The 20177-nt window shown below is 43.9% G+C and overlaps 1 protein-coding gene and 5 non-coding genes across 7 annotated transcripts in view; 1 reads left to right on the top strand and 5 right to left on the bottom strand.

The window, feature by feature from the left end:
- smarca2 (SWI/SNF related, matrix associated, actin dependent regulator of chromatin, subfamily a, member 2) overlaps positions 1 to 20177 on the top strand; it is a 186556-nt gene that overhangs the window by 100779 nt on the left and 65600 nt on the right. For both annotated transcript variants that reach the window (XM_061895971.1, XM_061895980.1), the window contains exons 21-24: positions 9045 to 9149; positions 11393 to 11479; positions 18936 to 18982; positions 19628 to 19794. In XM_061895971.1, the coding sequence (XP_061751955.1) occupies positions 9045 to 9149; positions 11393 to 11479; positions 18936 to 18982; positions 19628 to 19794 (406 nt within the window). The remainder of the gene's footprint in view (positions 1 to 9044; positions 9150 to 11392; positions 11480 to 18935; positions 18983 to 19627; positions 19795 to 20177) is intronic.
- Positions 12438 to 12519, bottom strand: trnas-aga (transfer RNA serine (anticodon AGA)). The gene has a single exon. It is a non-coding gene; the product is annotated as a tRNA-Ser (tRNA).
- Positions 15507 to 15588, bottom strand: trnas-aga (transfer RNA serine (anticodon AGA)). The gene has a single exon. It is a non-coding gene; the product is annotated as a tRNA-Ser (tRNA).
- trnas-aga (transfer RNA serine (anticodon AGA)) lies at positions 16653 to 16734 on the bottom strand. Its single transcript has one exon. It is a non-coding gene; the product is annotated as a tRNA-Ser (tRNA).
- Positions 17046 to 17127, bottom strand: trnas-aga (transfer RNA serine (anticodon AGA)). The gene has a single exon. It is a non-coding gene; the product is annotated as a tRNA-Ser (tRNA).
- On the bottom strand, positions 18197 to 18278 carry trnas-aga (transfer RNA serine (anticodon AGA)). The gene has a single exon. It is a non-coding gene; the product is annotated as a tRNA-Ser (tRNA).

Here is a 20177-nt window from a genome sequence, read left to right as displayed (position 1 = left end):
AAGGCAGTGCCTTTAAGGTTTATTGGCGCCACCATATCTGAAAATTTGAAACTTTTTTTAGTAGATTGCACAGTACAGTACATATTCCGTACAATTGACCACTAAATGGTAACACCCAAATAAGTTTTTCAACTTGTTTAAGTCGTGGTCCATGTTAATCAATTCATGGCAAATGTGCTAAATGATCCTCGGTTAAGGTTTTGTTTCATGATGTACTTGAATTCAGCACATTAATTTTTGTATGTGGGTGCTGGAGTATGGCCTCATACTTCTTTGCCAGTATGTATGTGGATCCATACTCAAAATGAATGTCTAAGCTCAGTGCTTTCATGTCAAATGCAGACCACTCTTTCAATTCATCCTCTGGAAAACGAGCATCCAAGTGAACACAGACCTTGTGGATAAATAAGTGATCTCTCTGGTATTTATGATGCAGTTGATGTAAAAGTTGGGTCTTTATAAATCCGAAACAACATAGAAACCTACAAAACAAGGAAACTGTTGAAGCCCGTACGTACGTCAACAGTGAATATATGCATATGGCATTATTACCTGCGTGTTGTAAACTGCATCTTATTATTGGCAGCCGCAACAGGGAATTCTGCTGCGGCTGCAGGTTCTCGTCATCCTTGTCCTGTCTTTAGTTGGATTGCAAAGTAGTACATGGTTAATATACAGTCGTGGTAAAAAAATGTCATACACTTGTAAAGAACATAATGTCATGGCTATCTTTAGTTTCCAATAATTTCTACAACTTTTTGTGATAGAGTGATTAGAGCACATACTTGTTGGTCACAAAAAACATTCATGAGGTTTGGTTCTTTTATGAATTTATTATGGGTCTCCTGAGAATGTGAGCAAATCTGCTGGGTCAAAAGTATGCATACAGCAACATACATTGTCAATTTTGGTGATGTAGAAAAGTTAGAATTCAACCAAATTAGCTTCATGGCATGGCCTCTTAACTTCATAGGCCTCCCACGGCGTGGCGCAGTGGTAGGGTGGCCGTGCGCAACCCGAGGGTCCCTGGTTCAAATCCCACCTAGTACCAACCTCGTCACGTCCGTTGTGTCCTGAGCAAGACACTTCACCCTTGCTCCTGATGGGTGCTGGTTGGCGCCTTGCATGGCAGCTCCCTCCATCAGTGTGTGAATGTGTGTGTGAATGGGTAAATGTGGAAGTAGTGTCAAAGCGCTTTGAGTACCTTGAAGGTAGAAAAGCGCTATACAAGTACAACCCATTTATATATAGTACTTTATTGATTCATTGAGGAGAGTTTCCTCAGGAAAATTAAAATTCCAGCAGCAGTGTACAGAATTGCGATCAAATTTAAAAAGTGAAGAGTAAATAATGGTATAAATGGAAACAAAATAGAAAAATAATACAATAAGAATGAAAAACAAAAGCAACAATGAGAATAAAAAAATACTGCTTGCGCTGATCCGCCTCGACATCTCTGCGCTGCTGATCCGCCTCCGCTTGGGATGGTTTCCTGCTGGCTCCGCTGTGAACGGGACTCTCGCTGCTGAGTTGGACCCGCTTTGGACTGGACTCTCGCGACTGTGTTGGATCCATTGTGGATTGAACTTTCACAGTATCATGTTAGACCCGCTCGACATCCATTGCTTTCCTCCTCTCTAAGGTTTTCATAGTCATTATTGTCACAGACGTCCCACTGGGTGTGAGTTTTCCTTGCCCTTATGTGGGCCTACCGAGGATGTCGTGGTGGTTTGTGCAGCCCTTTGAGACACTAGTGATTTAGGGCTATATAAGTAAACATTGATTGATTGATTGATTGAAAAATATAACAGTAAAATAAGAATATAACTATAGAAACTAGGCAGTAGTGACCGTGTTATAAAAAATAGTATTGCACTCTTATTGTTTGCATCTCCTGTCATCCTAGTACCCCTTTTTCCCCCAGAGAGGAGTTGTACCGTCTAATGGCGTGTAGGACAAAGGAGTTTTTTAGTCTATTTGTCCTGCACTTGAGATATTCATGTGAGTGATTATGATTGACGAACCTGTTGACTTCTTTTAGGCCATTTAAATAAGGCTAATGAGATGCAGTCATTAGACTCGGTTACAAACGGGACAATGGGAAAGTCAAAGGAACTCGGTACAGATCTGAAAAAACTAAACATTCACTTGAAAGGGACGGCGTGGCGCATCGGGAGAGTGGCCGTGCGCAACCCGAGGGTCCCTGGTTCAAATCCCACCTAGTACCAACCTCGTCACGTCCGTTGTGTCCTGAGCAAGACACTTCACCCTTGCTCCTGATGGGTGCTGGTTGGCGCCTTGCATGGCAGCTCCCTCCATCAGTGTGTGAATGTGTGTGTGAATGGGTAAATGTGGAAGTAGTGTCAAAGCGCTTTGAGTACCTTGAAGGTAGAAAAGCGCTATACAAGTACAACCCATTTATATATAGTACTTTATTGATTCATTGAGGAGAGTTCCCTCAGGAAAATTAAAATTCCAGCAGCAGTGTACAGAATTGCGATCAAATTTAAAAAGTGAAGAGTAAATAATGGTATAAATGGAAACAAAATAGAAAAATAATACAATAAGAATGAAAAACAAAAGCAACAATGAGAATAAAAAAATACTGCTTGCGCTGATCCGCCTCGACATCTCTGCGCTGCTGATCCGCCTCCGCTTGGGATGGTTTCCTGCTGGCTCCGCTGTGAACGGGACTCTCGCTGCTGAGTTGGACCCGCTTTGGACTGGACTCTCGCGACTGTGTTGGATCCATTGTGGATTGAACTTTCACAGTATCATGTTAGACCCGCTCGACATCCATTGCTTTCCTCCTCTCTAAGGTTTTCATAATCATTATTGTCACAGACGTCCCACTGGATCATTATTGTCACCGATGTCCCACTGGGTGTGAGTTTTCCTTGCCCTTATGTGGGCCTACCGAGGATGTCGTGGTGGTTTGTGCAGCCCTTTGAGACACTAGTGATTTAGGGCTATATAAGTAAACATTGATTGATTGATTGATTGAAAAATATAACAGTAAAATAAGAATATAACTATAGAAACTAGGCAGTAGTGACCGTGTTATAAAAAATAGTATTGCACTCTTATTGTTTGCATCTCCTGTCATCCTAGTACCCCTTTTTCCCCCAGAGAGGAGTTGTACCGTCTAATGGCGTGTAGGACAAAGGAGTTTTTTAGTTTATTTGTCCTGTCACTTGAGATATTCAAGTGAGTGATTATGATTGACGAACCTGTTGACTTCTTTAAGCCCATTTAAATAGGGCTCATGAGATGCAGTCATTAGACTCGGTTACAAACGGGACAATGGGAAAGTCAAAGGAACTCGGTACAGATCTGAAAAAACTAAACATTCACTTGAAAGGGACGGCGTGGCGCATCGGGAGAGTGGCCGTGCGCAACCCGAGGGTCGCTGGTTCAATCCCCACCCAGTACCAACCTCCTCACGTCCGTTGTGTCCTGAGCAAGACACTTCACCCTTGCTCCTGATGGGTGCTGGTTGGCGCCTTGCATGGCAGCTCCCTCCATCAGTGTGTGAATGTGTGTGTGAATGGGTAAATGTGGAAGTAGTGTCAAACCGCTTTGAATACCTTGAAGGTAGAAAAGCGCTATACAAGTACAACCCATTTATCATTTATTTGAACAAGTCAGGAAAGTCACTTGGAGCCATTTCAAAGCAGCTTAAGGTCCCAAAAGCCAATGTGACAATTGTTTGTAGTATAAAATGCATGGCACAGTTTTGTCACTGCCACGATCAGGAAGAAAACGCAAGCTATCACCTGCTGCTGAGAGAAAGTTGGTCCGGATGGCAGCTGAGATAGGCTCCAGTGACCCCGAATGGGACACTCGGTAGAACATGGATGGATGGATGGATGGATCAAGAGTCAACTGAGAACCACCAAAAAGTGTTCCTAAGCCCATGTGGTGATATCCTTTAGAGATTGATGTCTGTTTTTGATGCAGTGCCGTCTGAGGGATCGAAGGTCACGGTCATTCAATGTTGGTTGAATGACCAACATGGAAATCAAATGACCAACATGGAAATCATGGAGTGATTTCTCCAGATTCCCTGAAGCTTTTGATGATATTATGGACCTTAGATGTTGAAATCCCTAGATTTCTTGCAATTGCACTTTGAGAAACGTTGTTCTTAAACTGTTTGACTATTTGGTCACACAGTTGTGGACAAAGGGGTGTACCTCGCCCCAGCCTTTCTTGTGAAAGACTGAGCATTTTTTGGGAAGCTCTTTTTATACCCAATCATGGCACCCACCTGTTCCCAATTAGCCTGCACACCTGTGGGATGTTCCAAATAAGTGTTTGATGAGCATTCCTCAACTTTATCAGTATTTATTGCCACCTTTCCCAACTTCTATGTCACGTGTTGCTGGCATCAAATTCTAAAGTTAATGATTATTTGCAAAAAAAAATAAAGCTTCTGAGTTTGAACATCAAATATTTTGTTTTTGTAGTGCATTCAATTGAATATGGGTTGAAAATGTATTCGGTTATATTTACATCTAACACAATTTCCCAACTCATATGGAAACATGTTTGTATGAATGCAGCAGCTCACGGGCTCAATATGTCAATATAGCAGCATGAGCTAGTTACCTATCTGGTATCACTGCACCGCTAAAAGTAGTTTGTCTGCCTTAGCGCTTATAATAGCAATATCGCTAATACTTGGTTAATATTCAGGTCACAAGATGTAGATGGAGTATTTTTGACGGTTTTTGGATGTTTTCCTCCCACCTCCAAAGACATGCACCTGGGGATAGGTTGATTGGCAACACTAAAATTGGCCCTAGTGTGTGAATGTGAGTGTGAATGTTGTCTGTCTATCTGTGTTGGCCCTGCGATGAGGTGGCGACTTGTCCATGGTGTATCCCGCCTTCCGCCCGATTGTAGCTGAGATAGGCGCCAGCGCCCCCCGCGACCCCGAAAGGGAATAAGCGGTAGAAAATGGATGGATGGATGTTTTTCAGTTCAAGAGAGTATTCCTAATAGTTGCATTGCTAGCCACTTTGCACTTGCCTTATAGAAATTAGAGTGCATAAACTAAACAAATGTTCTTGTCTTACATAGGGATTGTGAATAATAGGCTTAATTACAAACAAAGTGCAGTTCCACTTTAAGACTGCAAAAAAATGTATGGGAAACAATGGTCATTGGCCATTACACTTATAAGACCGCATTAAATATGGATATTATCTACCCTTTACAGCTTGAACAGCTTCCACTCGTCTGGGGAAACTTTTTTTATTTTATTCCATTGGGCTTTTTTGTTGTCAGTTTACGAGGGTGGTGAAATGGACTGTTGCCTCACAATCATGGCCCACAAGTGATTGATGGCCTTATTTCTTTTCTTTCTTTTCTTTTCTTAGTTTATTTCGAACATGACATACATACAACATTGTACATCAGTTAATTTCATCATTTCGCAATACATCATGTCCGAAAAGGAGTAGGAAGAAGCAAAGCTTATTTAATCCTACCCCTTTTCCACTTCAGATCGCCCACTATACATTCATTCACTGACCTTCTTTACAGCAAAATAGCAAAATGACATCTATGAGTGAGTAACACAGCAGTTTTCTAACATGTACTTAATTATTTCAGTCATTATTAACATACTAAGATGAAGAATATCTTATTTTCAATAAGTTTGAAAGTGTTTCTCATAATACTTCTTCTTTGTACTTTGTAAGCACTATCAATTTAAACATCCTCTTAAACTGGGTCATATCAGTACAATGTTTAACTTCTTTACTTAATCCATTCCATAATTTAATTCCACATACTGATATGCTAAAAGTTTTAAGTGTTGTACGGGCATACAAATGTTTTAAGTTAGATTGTCCTCTAAGGTTATATTTCCCCTCTTTAGTTGAGAAGAATTCAATCAATCAATGTTTATTTATATAGCCCCAAATCACAAATGTCTCAAAGGACTGCACAAATCATTACGACTACAACATCCTCGGAAGAACCCACAAAAGGGCAAGGAAAACTCACACCCAGTGGGCAGGGAGAATTCACATCCAGTGGGACGCCAGTGACAATGCTGACTATGAGAAACCTTGGAGAGGACCTCAGATGTGGGCAACCCCCCCCCTCTAGGGGACCGAAAGCAATGGATGTCCAGCGGGTCTAACATGATACTGTGAAAGTTCAATCCATAGTGGCTCCAAGACAGCAGCGAGAGTCCCGTCCACAGGAAACCATCTCAAGCGGATCAGCAGCGTAGAGATGTCCCCAACCGATACAGGCGAGCGGTCCATCCTGGGTCCCGACGAGCGGTCCATCCTGGGTCTCGACGAGCGGTCCATCCTGGGTCTTGACTCTGGACAGCCAGTACTTCCTCCATGGTCATCGGACCGGACCCCCTCCACAAGGGAGGGGGGGACATAGGAGAAAGAAAAGAAGCGGCAGATCAACTGGTCTAAAAAGGAGGTCTATTTAAAGGCTAGAGTATACAGATGAGTTTTAAGGTGAGACTTAAATTGTTGTACATTCTTTGGTAGCAGGTTATAATTGACTTTGTACATCAATTTAGCTGTTTGCAGTTTTATCAAGTCATCGAGCTTTAATATTTTTGACTCAATATTTCTCACCAGACTCATCCAAGCATGCCTTAACTGACCTGGCCGTGCGAAGAAAAAGGCCTTGTCCGAACATGCATACAGTTGTCCAAAGACAGGAGCCAGAAACATCTGATTGGTTAATTATTTAGCGAAGAGTCTTTTGTCCATACAGTACACAGGGGATTAAAAGAAAAAACGGCCCAGGTTCCTTTTTATACGGACCTTAATCCCTAGTTCATAATTTTAAATATGGGAGTTTGCCCAACCAGTCTACATGTGCTTTGTGGACTTGGAGAAGGCATTCGACCGTGTCCCTCGGGAAGTCCTGTGGGGAGTGCTCAGAGAGTATGGGGTATCGGACTGTCTTATTGTGGCAGTCCGCTCCCTGTATGATCAGTGTCAGAATATAGTCCACTCCCTGTATGATCAGTGTCAGAACATAGTCCACTTCCTGTATGATCAGTGTCAGAACATAGTCCACTCCCTGTATGATCAGTGTCAGAATATAGTCCACTCCCTGTATGATCAGTGTCAGAACATAGTCCACTTCCTGTATGATCAGTGTCAGAGCTTGGTCCGCATTGCCGGCAGTAAGTCGGACACGTTTCCAGTGAGGGTTGGACTCCGCCAAGGCTGTCCTTTGTCACCGATTATGTTCATAACTTTTATGGACAGAATTTCTAGGCACAGTCAAGGCATTGAGGGGTTCCGGTTTGGTGGCCGCGGGATTAGGTCTCTGCTTTTTGCGGACGATGTGGTCCTGTTGGCTTCATCTGGCCGGGATCTTCAGCTCTCACTGGATCGGTTCGCAGCCGAGTGTGAAGCGGCCGGAATGAGAATCAGCACCTCCAAATCCGAGTCCATGGTTCTCTCCCGGAAAAGGGTGGAGTGCCATCTCCGGGTTGGGGAGGAGACCCTGCCCCAAGTGGAGGAGTTCAAGTACCTAGGAGTCTAGTTCACGAGTGAGGGAAGAGTGGATCGTGAGATCGACAGGCGGATCGGTGCGGCGTCTTCAGTAATGCGGACGTTGTACCGATCCGTTGTGGTGAAGAAGGAGCTGAGCCGGAAGGCAAAGCTCTCAATTTACCGGTCGATCTACGTTCCCATCCTCACCTATGGTCATGAGCTTTGGGTCATGACCGAAAGGATAAGATCACGGGTACAAGCGGCCAAAATGAGTTTCCTCCACCGTGTGGCGGGGCTCTCCCTTAGAGATAGGGTGAGAAGCTCTGCCATCCGGGAGGAACTCAAAGTAAAGCCGCTGCTCCTCCACATGGAGAGGAGCCAGATGAGGTGGTTCGGGCATCTGGTCAGGATGCCACCCGAACGCCTCCCGAGGGAGGTGTTTAGGGCACGTCCAACCGGTAGGAGGCCACGGGGAGGACCCAGGACACGTTGGGAAGACTATGTCTCCCGGCTGGCCTGGGAACGCCTCGGGATCCCCCGGGAAGAGCTGGACGAAGTGGCTGGGGAGAGGGAAGTCTGGGCTTCCCTGCTTAGGCCGATGCCCCCGCGACCCGACCTCGGATAAGCGGAAGAAGATGGATGGATGGATGGATGGAGATGTCCGATAATGGCTTTTTTGCTGATATCCAATATTCCGATATTGTCCAACTCTTAATTACTGATACCGATATATACAGTCGTGGAATTAACAGGTTATTATGTATAATTGTTTAATGCTGGATACATTAAACAATGTAACAAGGTTTTCCAAAATAAGTCAACTCAAGTTATGGAAAAAAATGCCAACATGGCACTGCCATATTTATTATTGAAGTCACAAAGTGCATTATTTATTTTTTTTAACATGCCTCAAAACAGCAGCTTGGAATTTGGGACATGCTATCCCAGAGAGAGCATGAGAAGGTTGAGGTAGGGGGGTAAAGGGTAGCAGGGGGGTGGATGTGTATTGTAGCGTCCCGGAATGGTGATGATGCAGCATCCCCTGCATCATCACCATGCACACTGTGCACATTGCTGCAATGTGTGTTTGCTTCACTGCACCATACTGTTAGCAGATTTAAAAAAAGAAAAAGTTGCTTTCAAGCCACTGTGGCCCCCCTTAAAGTGTTCTCTACCTTTTCACTGATGTACATATTATAAACACATTTCAACTGGAGCCATTTCAACTGCCATACTCACACACTTCTTGATGAAATAGGAAGGATTTAAACATACTTCTTACAGGGAACTTGTTCACTTCTTTTGTGTTCATAGCAGTATTTATGATGGCATCATACGCCAAGGGTAGCATTTTCTATCTGACATTCGTCGGGCGTAATTGTCATCACAGATAAGGAGGATACACGCGTCTGCCATCTCTTCTGGAATCTGTGAATCCCTTTTTTTTTTTTCAAGCGGGCAAGATCAACGCCGTCAATTGACAGTCCGCCGTTGCCGATAAGAGGAGTGAGAAGAATGACTGTCAACTCTTGTTTTCATCGCCTCTTTGCACAGGTGGAGTATGTCATCAAATGTGACATGTCGGCCATCCAGAAGGTTCTGTACCGGCACATGCAGAAAGGCATCCTCCTCACTGACGGCTCAGAAAAAGACAAGAAGGTACGATCAAGCCGACGCGCCTCTTGTAGCTGTCAGTGTGACACCTTGACACATGAATGTTTTTTGCATTTTTGCTTTTGTTTGTGACATCAGAAGCTCTTAAAACAATGTTGTCCATAAAAACGGGGTTTTGAACAAAATCTAAAGACAGTGACAGCATCACATATCAGCTTAAGTGTTACAGTATTACTGCAAATACAATGGAACCTCTGAGCATCGGATTTCAACAGTTTCAAGTTCAAACTGTCACCAGTGGTCAATGTTCGAGGTACTTCCACTCCGAATGGTCATACTAGTGACAAAATAGGTTGAACCCTTTACTAATGCATGACAAAGAAAAACATGCTATACAATACGTGCAAGCTGTCACATTGAGTTTGTGACGAACCCCAAGAAAACATGATCTGATTCAGGGGTTGGGAACCTTTTTGGCCGAGAGAGCCATGAAAGCCAAATATTTAAAAATGTATTTCCGTGAGAGCCATATAATATTTTTTAACACTGAATACAACTAAATGTGTGGATTTTTAAGTAAGGCCAACATGTTTAGAGTATAATAAATCCCTTATTTGTTTTAATAACATTATTATTCTGAAGTTAACCAATAATAAATTGAATACTTCTTATCATTAATGCGACTTCTTGAACAAGTCTGGTAGAAAACGGATGGACGGATAAAATGCATGAGAATGTTTTGTAGTTTGAGCTTTATTTTTACCTCTGTGCTTACTAGCGGAATTATTCATAATTATCGTGTTAAGCCACTGAAAAATCAGAGCAAGCGGGGGCCATTTTCATAATTTTTATTTTAAAAACCAATACAATATATTTATAAAAAATATACATTTAGGCCTCCACTCAGTTATGATCCCGGGGACCCCAAAGGGTTTTGGTCAAAAAAAAAAAAAAAAAAGTGTCATTATTCAGTATTATAATTTTTATTATTATGCAAGTTTTAAATCTCTAGATCAATATTAGAATTAAAAAAAATGGAAAAAACACTAAATATGCAATATTTTCACCCAATAACTTTTTTAGGTGGGATGTTTGAGATTATATAATAATTGGAGCCTTAATTTTGGATTTTGATTCATTATTATTTTTTGACCAATGACACTTAAAAACAAATCACACTAAAATAATTGGGGATCCAAAAGTGTCCTATTTATTCAAGTGTTAAAAAATGAATTATACAATTTTTTTACTGTTTACTTTTAGCACAATAATCTCGAGATCAACTTAAAATATATCCGTCAATTTTAAGTTTTATTGTTGTTTATGTTTTGTTTGTTTTAGGCCCTTCTTTAAAAAAAAACAAAAACAGCTCAGTTTTTTAAATGGTATAAGACAAAATATGCAACATTTTCCCCAAAAAATATCTCAAAGTGGAATATTTAATGTGATGTAATCAAAGCCTTGTATAGGTCAATAATCCAAAATGACATTGTTTTTGATTTATTTTTCTTTTTTAAAGGAAGAAACAGCCTGCATGGCAGCTTTGTGTTATAAGAGTAAGCATTGCAACAATTTCTTGTTACATTTCACCTGTTTGCTCTTTTATACCACTTTTTATGTTTTTTATTCTTTTTTTTTAATTGTATTCTTAAAATGTGCCGTGGGGCCGTTAAAAAATGACCCGCAGGCCGCACTTTGGACAGCCCTGTGTTAAGCAATGCCAGCTAAGATTTATCTGAGAGCCAGATGAAGTCATCAAAAGAGCCACATGTGGCTCTAGAGCCATAGGTTCCCTACCCCTGATCTAATTAAACACTAAAACAAGAACAAACCAAAAGAGTACCAACAAAAGGCGCGCAGGGGGCGGATAACAAACTTGGCTAAGGACAAAAACACTAACTGTGACACGACGGAACTATGGCATGAGTAGACAAAGCTACAAGCGACAAGACAGGTAGTGGTTACCTTGACACGACCATAATCCACTGACTGGAGGACAAAGCAGGTAAAAATAGGAGCGGGCGGATTGTCATTAAGTGTGGCCAGGTGCCAATCAGCCGCAGCAGAGGGGAAACAGCGCCCAGGGAGGAAAAACAGGAAACAGACAAAATAAGAGCGCTGACAGGAAATAAAGACAGCAAACAAAGAGAAATGCAGAAGAAAAACTAAGACATAGACCAAACTGTCAGGGACAAACCTGACACTACAAACTCAAAAGTGTCTTTGGACTTTGTTAGAAATGTTGTTTTGCTTCAGGATGTCATGTGTTTGTATTCCCATTGTCTCAGGGTAAAGGAGGCGCAAAGACCTTGATGAACACCATCATGCAGCTGAAGAAGATCTGCAACCACCCTTACATGTTCCAACACATCGAGGTGAGCAAAAGCCTTAGACTTTTTTTTTAAAGATGCCATAATATAATACTTTTCATTCATTTTAAAGCCAGGCCAGAGCCACAATTGAGTTTTAAAAGTGTGTTGTCCAAAATCTAGCCTTGATGCTGAGATTATAGTTAAAGTACCAATGATAGTCACATACACACTAGGTGTGGCGAAATAATTCTCCGCGTTTGACCCATCACCCTTGATCAGCCCCTGGGAGGTGAGGGGAGCAGTGAGCAGCAGCGGTGGCCGCGCCCGGGAATCATTTTTGGTGATTTAACCCCCAATTACAACCCTTGATGCTGAGTGTCAGTCTCTGCCATGACCTACCTATCTTAGGGCAGACACTCAAACCACAAGGCCACTAAGTACTGTACTCAAGTCTTGCATAGGGGGGCTCTAAGGTGTGGGACTAACTGTAGAGTCGGAAATTGTGTGTTGTACGGGTGCACACACAAAACGCAGCCCAACTGAATCAATCAATCAATCATTATTTATATAGCCCTAAATCACTAGTGTCTCAAAGGGCTGCACAAACCACAACGACATCCTCAGTAGAGCCCACATATGGGCAAGGAAAACTCACACCCAGCGGGACGTCGGTGACAATGATGACTATGAGAAACCTTGGAGAGGACCGCATATGTGAGCAACCCCCCCCCCCCCCCCCCCCCCCCCCCTCTTCTAGGGGAACCGAAAGCAATGGATGTCGAGCGGGTCCAACATGATACTGTGAAAGTTAAATCCATAGTGGATCCAACACAACCGTGAGAGTCCAATCCAAAGTGGATCCAACACAGCAGAGAGAGTCCCGTCCACAGTGGAGCCAGCAGGAAACCATCCCAAGCGGAGGCGGATCAGCAGCGCAGAGATGTCCCAGCCAATACACAGGCGAGCGGTCCATCCTGGGTCTGAAGAATGATGTTCAATTAGTCAGAATCATGAAAAACTAAGTCGTCGGCAGGATTCGAACCTCCGCGGGGAGACCCCAATAGATTTCTAGTCCATCGCCTTAACCACTCGGCCACAAGAACTTTTGTTCTCTGCTCCTTCTGAGTGCATCTTTTGTCATTTTTTCCATTCCTCGCGAGGTAACGGGTCCCATTTTTATAGTCTTTGGTATGACTCGGCCGGGGTTTAAACTCACGACCTACCTATCTCAGGGCGGACACACTAACCACTAGGCCACTGAGTAGTGTATTCAAGTTTTGCATGGGGGGGCTTTAAGGGGTGGGAATAACTGTGTAGGGTCAGAAATTGTGTGTGTTGTATGTGCGCACACACAAAATGCAGCCCAACTGAAGAATGATGTTCAATTAGTCAGAATCATGAAAAACTAAGTCGTTGTCGGTAGGATTCGAACCTGCACGAGAGAGACCCCAATAGATTTTTCGTCCATCGCTTTAATCGCTCGGTCACAATAACTTTTGTTCTCTGCTCCTGAGTGCCTCTTTTGTTATTTTTTTCCATTCCTCGCGAGGTAACTTGTCCCATTTTTATAGTCTTTGGAATGACTCGGCCGGGGTTTGAACTCACGACCTACCGATCTCAGGGCGGACACTCTAACCACTAGGCCACTGAGTAGTGTACTCATGTTTTGCATGGGGGGGGTTTGAATAACTGTTTGGTGTAGGGTCCTAAACTGTGTGTGTTGTATGTGCGCACACACAAAATGCAGCCCAACTGAAGTCTGATGTTCAATTAGTCAGAATCCTGAAAAACTAAGTCGTCAACAGGATTCGAACCTCCGCAGGGAGACGCCAATGGATTTCTAGTCCATCGCCTTAACCACTCGGCCACAAGAACTATTGTTCTCCGCTCCTTCTGAGTGCGTCTTTTGTCATTTTTTCCACTCCTCGCGAGGTAACGGGTCCCGTTTTTATAGTCTTTGGTATGACTCTGCCGGGGTTTGAACTCACGACCTACCGATATCAGGGCGGACACTCTAACCACTAGCCTACTGAGTAGTGTACTCAAGTTTTGCATGGGGGGGTTTGAATAACTGTTTGTGTAGGGTCGGAAACTGTGTGTGTTGTATGTGCGCACACACAAAACGCAGCCCAACTGAAGAATGATGTTCAATTAGTCAGAATCATGAAAAACTAAGTCGTCAGCAGGATTCGAACGTCCGCGGGGAGACCCCAATAGATTTCTAGTCCATCGCCTTAACCACTCGGCCACAAGAACTTTCGGTCTCCGCTCCTTCTGAGTGCGTCTTTTGTTGTTTTTTCCACTCCTCGCGAGGTAACGGGTCCCGTTTTTATAGTCTTTGGTATGACTCTGCCGGGGTTTGAACTCACGACCTACCGATATCAGGGCGGACACTCTAACCACTAGGTCACTGAGTAGTGTACTCAAGTTTTGCATGGGGGGGCTTTAAGGGGTGGGAATAACTGTGTAGGGTCAGAAATTGTGTGTGTTGTATGTGTGCACACAAAATGCAGCCCAACTGAAGAATGATGTTCAATTAGTCAGAATCCTGAAAAACTAAGTCGTTGTCGGTAGGATTCGAACCTGCACGAGAGAGACCCCAATAGATTTTTCGTCCATCGCTTTAATCGCTCGGTCACAATAACTTTTGTTCTCTGCTCCTGAGTGCGTCTTTTGTTATTTTTGTCCATTCCTCGCGAGGTAACTTGTCCCATTTTTATAGTCTTTGGGATGACTCGGCCGGGGTTTGAACTCACGACCTACCGATCTCAGGGCTGACACTCTAACCACTAGGCCACTGAGTAGTGTACTCATGTTTTGCATGGGGGGGTTTGAATAACTGTTTGGTGTAGGGTCCTAAACTGTGTGTGTTGTATGTGCGCACACACAAAACGCAGCCCAACTGAAGAATGATGTTCAATTAGTCAGATTCATGAAAAACTAAGTCGTCAGCAGGATTCGAACGTCCGCAGAGAGACCCCAATAGATTTTTAGTCCATCGCCTTAACCACTCGGCCACAAGAACTTTCGGTCTCCGCTCCTTCTGAGTGTGTCTTTTGTTGTTTTTTCCACTCCTCGCGAGGTAACGGGTCCCGTTTTTATAGTCTTTGGTATGACTCTGCCGGGGTTTGAACTCACGACCTACCGATCTCAGGGCGTACATTCAAACCACTAGGCCACTGAGTAGTGTACTCAAGTTTTGCATGGTGGGGTTTGAATACCTGTTTGTGTAGGGTCCTAAACTGTGTGTGTTGTATGTGCGCACACACAAAACGCAGCCCAACTGAAGTCTGATGTTCAATTAGTCAGAATCCTGAAAAACTAAGTCGTCAACAGGATTCGAACCTCCGCAGGGAGACGCCAATGGATTTCTAGTCCATCGCCTTAACCACTCGGCCACAAGAACTTTTGTTCTCCGCTCCTTCTGAGTGCGTCTTTTGTCATTTTTTCCATTCCTCGCGAGGTAACGGGTCCCATTTTTATAGTCTTAAGTATGACTCGACTGGGGTTTGAACTCACGACCTACCGATCTCAGGGCGGACACTCTAACCACTAGCCTACTGAGTAGTGTACTCAAGTTTTGCATGGGGGGGTTTGAATAACTGTTTGTGTAGGGTCCTAAACTGTGTGTGTTGTATGTGCGCACACACAAATCGGAGCCCAACTGAAGAATGATGTTCAATTAGTCAGAATCATGAAAAACTAAGTCGTCGGCAGGATTCGAACGTCCGCGGGGAGACGCCAATAGATTTTTAGTCCATCGCCTTAACCACTTGGCCACAAGAACTTTCGGTCTCCGCTCCTTCTGAGTGTGTCTTTTGTTATTTTTTCCACTCCTCGCGAGGTAACGGGTCCCATTTTTATAGTCTTTGGTATGACTCTGCCGGGGTTTGAACTCACGACCTACCGATATCAGGGCGGACACGCTAACCACTAGGCCACTGAGTAGTGTACTCATGTTTTGCATGGGGGGGTTTGAATAACTGTTTGGTGTAGGGTCCTAAACTGTGTGTGTTGTATGTGCGCACACACAAAACGCAGCCCAACTGAAGAATGATGTTCAATTAGTCAAAATCATGAAAAACTAAGTTGTTATCGGCAGGATTCGAACCTCCGCGGGGAGACCCCAATAGATTTCTAGTCCATCGCCTTAACCACTTGGCCACAAGAACTTTTGTTCTCCGCTCCTTCTGAGTGCGTCTTTTGTCATTTTTTCCATTCCTCGCGAGGTAACTGGTCCCATTTTTATAGTCTTAAGTACGACTCGACTGGGGTTTGAACTCACGACCTACCGATCTCAGGGCGGACACTCTAACCACTAGCCTACTGAGTAGTGTACTCAAGTTTTGCATGGGGGGGGTTGAATAACTGTTTGGTGTAGGGTCCTAAACTGTGTGTGTTGTATGTGCGCACACACAAATCGGAGCCCAACTGAAGTCTGATGTTCAATTAGTCAGAATCCTGAAAAACTAAGTCGTCAACAGGATTCGAACCTCCGCAGGGAGACGCCAATGGATTTCTAGTCCATCGCCTTAACCACTCGGCCACAAGAACTATTGTTCTCCGCTCCTTCTGAGTGTGTCTTTTGTCATTTTTTCCATTCCTCGCGAGGTAACTGGTCCCATTTTTATAGTCTTAAGTATGACTCGACTGGGGTTTGAACTCACGACCTAATGATCTCAGGGCGGACACTCTAACCACTAGCCTACTGAGTAGCGTACTCAAGTTTTGCATGGGGGGGTTTGAATACCTGTTTGTGTAGGGTCGGAAACTGTGTGTGTTGTATGTGCGCACACACAAAACGCAGCCCAACTGAAGAATGATGTTCAATTAGTCAGAATCATGAAAAACTAAGTCGTCAGCAGGTTTCGAACCTCCGCAGGGAGACCCCAATAGATTTCTAGTCCATCGCCTTAACCACTCGGCCACAAGAACTTTTGTTCTCCGCCCCTTCTGAGTGCGTCTTTTGTCATTTTTTTCATTCCTCGTGAGGTAACGGGTCCCATTTTTGTAGTCTTTGGTATGACTCAGCCGGGGTTTGAACTCGCGACCTACAGATCTCAGGGCGGACACTCTAACCACTAGCCTACTGAGTAGTGTACTCAAGTTTTGCATGGGGGGGTTTGAATACCTGTCTGTGTAGGGTCGGAAACTGTGTGTGTTGTATGTGCGCACACACAAAACGCAGCCTAACTGAAGAATGATGTTCAATTAGTCAGAATCATGAAAAATAAGTCGTTGTCGGCAGGATTCGAACCTGCGCAGGGAGACGCCAATGGATTTCTAGTCCATCGCCTTAACCAATCGGCCACAATAACTTTTGTTCTCCGCTCCTTCTGAGTGCGTCTTTTGTTATTTTTTCCATTCCTCGCGAGGTAACGGGTCCCATTTTTATAGTCTTTGGTATGACTCTGCCGGGGTTTGAACTCACGACCTACCGATCTCAGGGCGGACACACTAACCACTAGGCCACTGAGTAGTGTACTCAAGTTTTGCATGGGGGGATTGACAGGGGTGGGAACAACTGTTTGTTTAGGGTCGGAAATTGTGTGTATGTATGTGCGCACACACATATCTGAGCCCAACTGAAGAATGATGTTCAATTAGTCAGAATCATGAAAAACTAAGTCGTTGTCGGCAGGATTCGAACCTGTGCGAGGAGACGCCAATGGATTTCTAGTCCATCGCCTTAACCACTCGGCAACAAGAACTTTTGTCCTCCGCTCCCTCTGAGTCTGTCTTTTGTTATTTTTTCCACTCCTCGTAAGGTAATGGGTCCCATTTTTATAGTCTTTGGTATGACTCGACTGGGGTTTGAACTCACGACCTGCCGATCTCAGGGCAGACACTTTAACCACTAGGCCACTGAGTAGCGTACTCAAGTTTTGCTGGGGGGGTTTGAATAACTGTTTGGTGTAGGGTCGGAAACTGTGTGTGTTGTATGTGCGCACACACATATCTGAGCCCAACTGAAGAATGCTGTTCAATTAGTCAGAATCATGAAAAATAAGTCGTTGTCGGCAGGATTCGAACCTCCGCAGGGAGACCCCAATAGATTTCTAGTCCATCGCCTTAACCACTCGGCAACAAGAACTTTCGGTCTCCGCTCCTTCTGAGTGTGTCTTTTGTTGTTTTTTCCACTCCTCGCGAGGTAACGGGTCCCGTTTTTATAGTCTTTGGTATGACTCTGCCGGGGTTTGAACTCACGACCTACCGATATCAGGGCGGACACTCTAACCACTAGGTCACTGAGTAGTGTACTCAAGTTTTGCATGGGGGGGTTTGAATAACTGTTTGGTGTAGGGTCGGAATCTGTGTGTGTTGTATGTGCACACACACAAAACGCAGCCCAACTGAAGAATGACGTTCAATTAGTCAGAATCATGAAAAATAAGTTGTTGTCGGCAGGATTCGAACCTCCGCAGGGAGACCCCAATAGATTTCTAGTCCATCGCCTTAACCACTCGGCAACAAGAACTTTCGGTCTCCGCTCCTTCTGAGTGTGTCTTTTGTTGTTTTTTCCACTCCTCGCGAGGTAACGGGTCCCGTTTTTATAGTCTTTGGTATGACTCTGCCGGGGTTTGAACTCACGACCTACCGATATCAGGGCGGACACTCTAACCACTAGGTCACTGAGTAGTGTACTCAAGTTTTGCATGGGGGGGTTTGAATAACTGTTTGGTGTAGGGTCGGAATCTGTGTGTGTTGTATGTGCACACACACAAAACGCAGCCCAACTGAAGAATGACGTTCAATTAGTCAGAATCATGAAAAATAAGTTGTTGTCGGCAGGATTCGAACCTGCGCGAGGAGACGCCAATGGATTTCTAGTCCATCGCCTTAACCACTCGGCAACAAGAACTTTTGTTCTCCGCTCCTTCTGAGTGCGTCTTTTGTCATTTTTTCCACTTCTCGTAAGGTAATGGGTCCCATTTTTCTAGTCTTTGGTATGACTCGACTGGGGTTTAAACTCACTACCAACCGATCTCAGCGTCAAGGGTTGTAATTGGGGGTTAAATCACCAGAAATGATTACCGGGCGCGGCCACCGCTGCTGCCCACTGCTCCCCTCACCTCCCAGGGGGTGAACAAGGGGGTGGGTCAAATGCAGAGGACAAATTTCACCACACTTAGTGTGTGTGTGACAATCATTGGTACTTTAACTTTAACTGAACAGTGATGTTATAAACGTTCATTCATCCATTGTTTTTGCTGTTTGTGTATCCTTTATAAAAGTGTTCTGTGTAAAAATGTTTTGTTTTCTGGAACGCATTAATAGGATTTACATCGTTTTAATATGATTTGACAATTTAAATCCTGTTCGACCCACAATTTGAAAAAAAATGCTTCGAATTTTAGCTCCTTGTGCCATTGAGTTTGACTTCCCTGCTCTGTTGAAACACATTAATCTTATAACCTGATACAATTACTTTTGCATGATGGGGACCTTTACGATAACAAGGTATGCTTTTATTGAGTTACGCTTGATTGCTTATGCTAATAAATGTTTTCCACGCTAGGAATCGTTTGCTGAGCATTTGGGATATCCGAACGGCATCATCAGCGGGTAAGTTGCCCACACCTCTCAAAAAAACAGAAACAAAGTCATAACTTCCCTCCAAACAGAATGAATCAACATTCAATTTGTTGTGTATGCTACGGTACATGAAAGCAGAAATTGCTCTGCCCCATCTGCAGTTAATCAGCGTGCACAGCACTGCTGTAATTCAGTGACTGTTTCATCAAAAAGGACGATGACACAGATATACAGGAACAATAGCAATTATTGGGAACATTTCACTTTGAATAGACATGTGCTGTCTTTTCAGTGGTTGTGTTTCATCTAGTTACAGACATTCCGCAGTGTGCTGTGCGTGACAACTTCATTTCTAGTACATTTAAATCGGCTAAATGTCACCTGCTCGGGCCTGCATTGCGATGGGAATTGGCTACGGGCGTTTTTGGCCGCCGTATGTAAAGCGTCTGGTCTCGAAAGGGCTAATTAGAATAAAAATAATGAGCTGCTGCTTGTCCTCGCGCGCGAGTGGTGGAAATGAACCAAATGTGTCCCCCACCCCTCGAGCTAAGTTTAATCATGTGTTTTGCATGTGGGACAGGACTGTGTCAGTAATAGCAGACGTATTGAAATGAACAATCTGACACGACAACACTTTTAAGAATGACGCTTTTCTGCTGTTCCATTCCTACCCAGACCCGATCTGTACCGAGCCTCTGGGAAGTTTGAGCTTCTCGATCGCATCTTGCCAAAACTGCAGGCCACCAACCACCGAGTTCTGCTCTTCTGCCAGATGACCACGCTCATGACCATCATGGAGGACTACTTTGGCCACCGCAACTTTCAGTATTTACGCCTGGATGGTAAGACTGGGCCTCTGTAGACACTATTTTTGAAACATAAATCTTTCCTTTACATGTTCTGTCAACGGATCATCTAAATTAGGAGTTCTTAATCTTATTTCCCTTGCGGGCTCACTTTTCCACTACAGAGGGTCCAGGGACCCACTTTTTTTTGATTGATTGATTGATACTTTTATTAGTTGATTGCACAGTTCAGTACATATTCCGTACAATTGACCACTAAATGGTAACACCCGAATAAGTTTTTCCACTTGTTTAAGTCGGGGTCCACGTTAAATCAATCAATCAATCAATGTTTATTTATATAGCCCCAAATCACAAATGTCTCAAAGGACTGCACAAATCATTACGACTACAACATCCTCGGAAGAACCCACAAAAGG

Source organism: Nerophis ophidion, linkage group LG01 (assembly GCF_033978795.1).
Source record: "Nerophis ophidion isolate RoL-2023_Sa linkage group LG01, RoL_Noph_v1.0, whole genome shotgun sequence".
Taxonomy (NCBI): Eukaryota; Metazoa; Chordata; class Actinopteri; order Syngnathiformes; family Syngnathidae; genus Nerophis; species Nerophis ophidion.
Note: the sequence above shows the minus strand (reverse complement) of the source record. Positions and strands in the feature narration are given on the sequence as shown.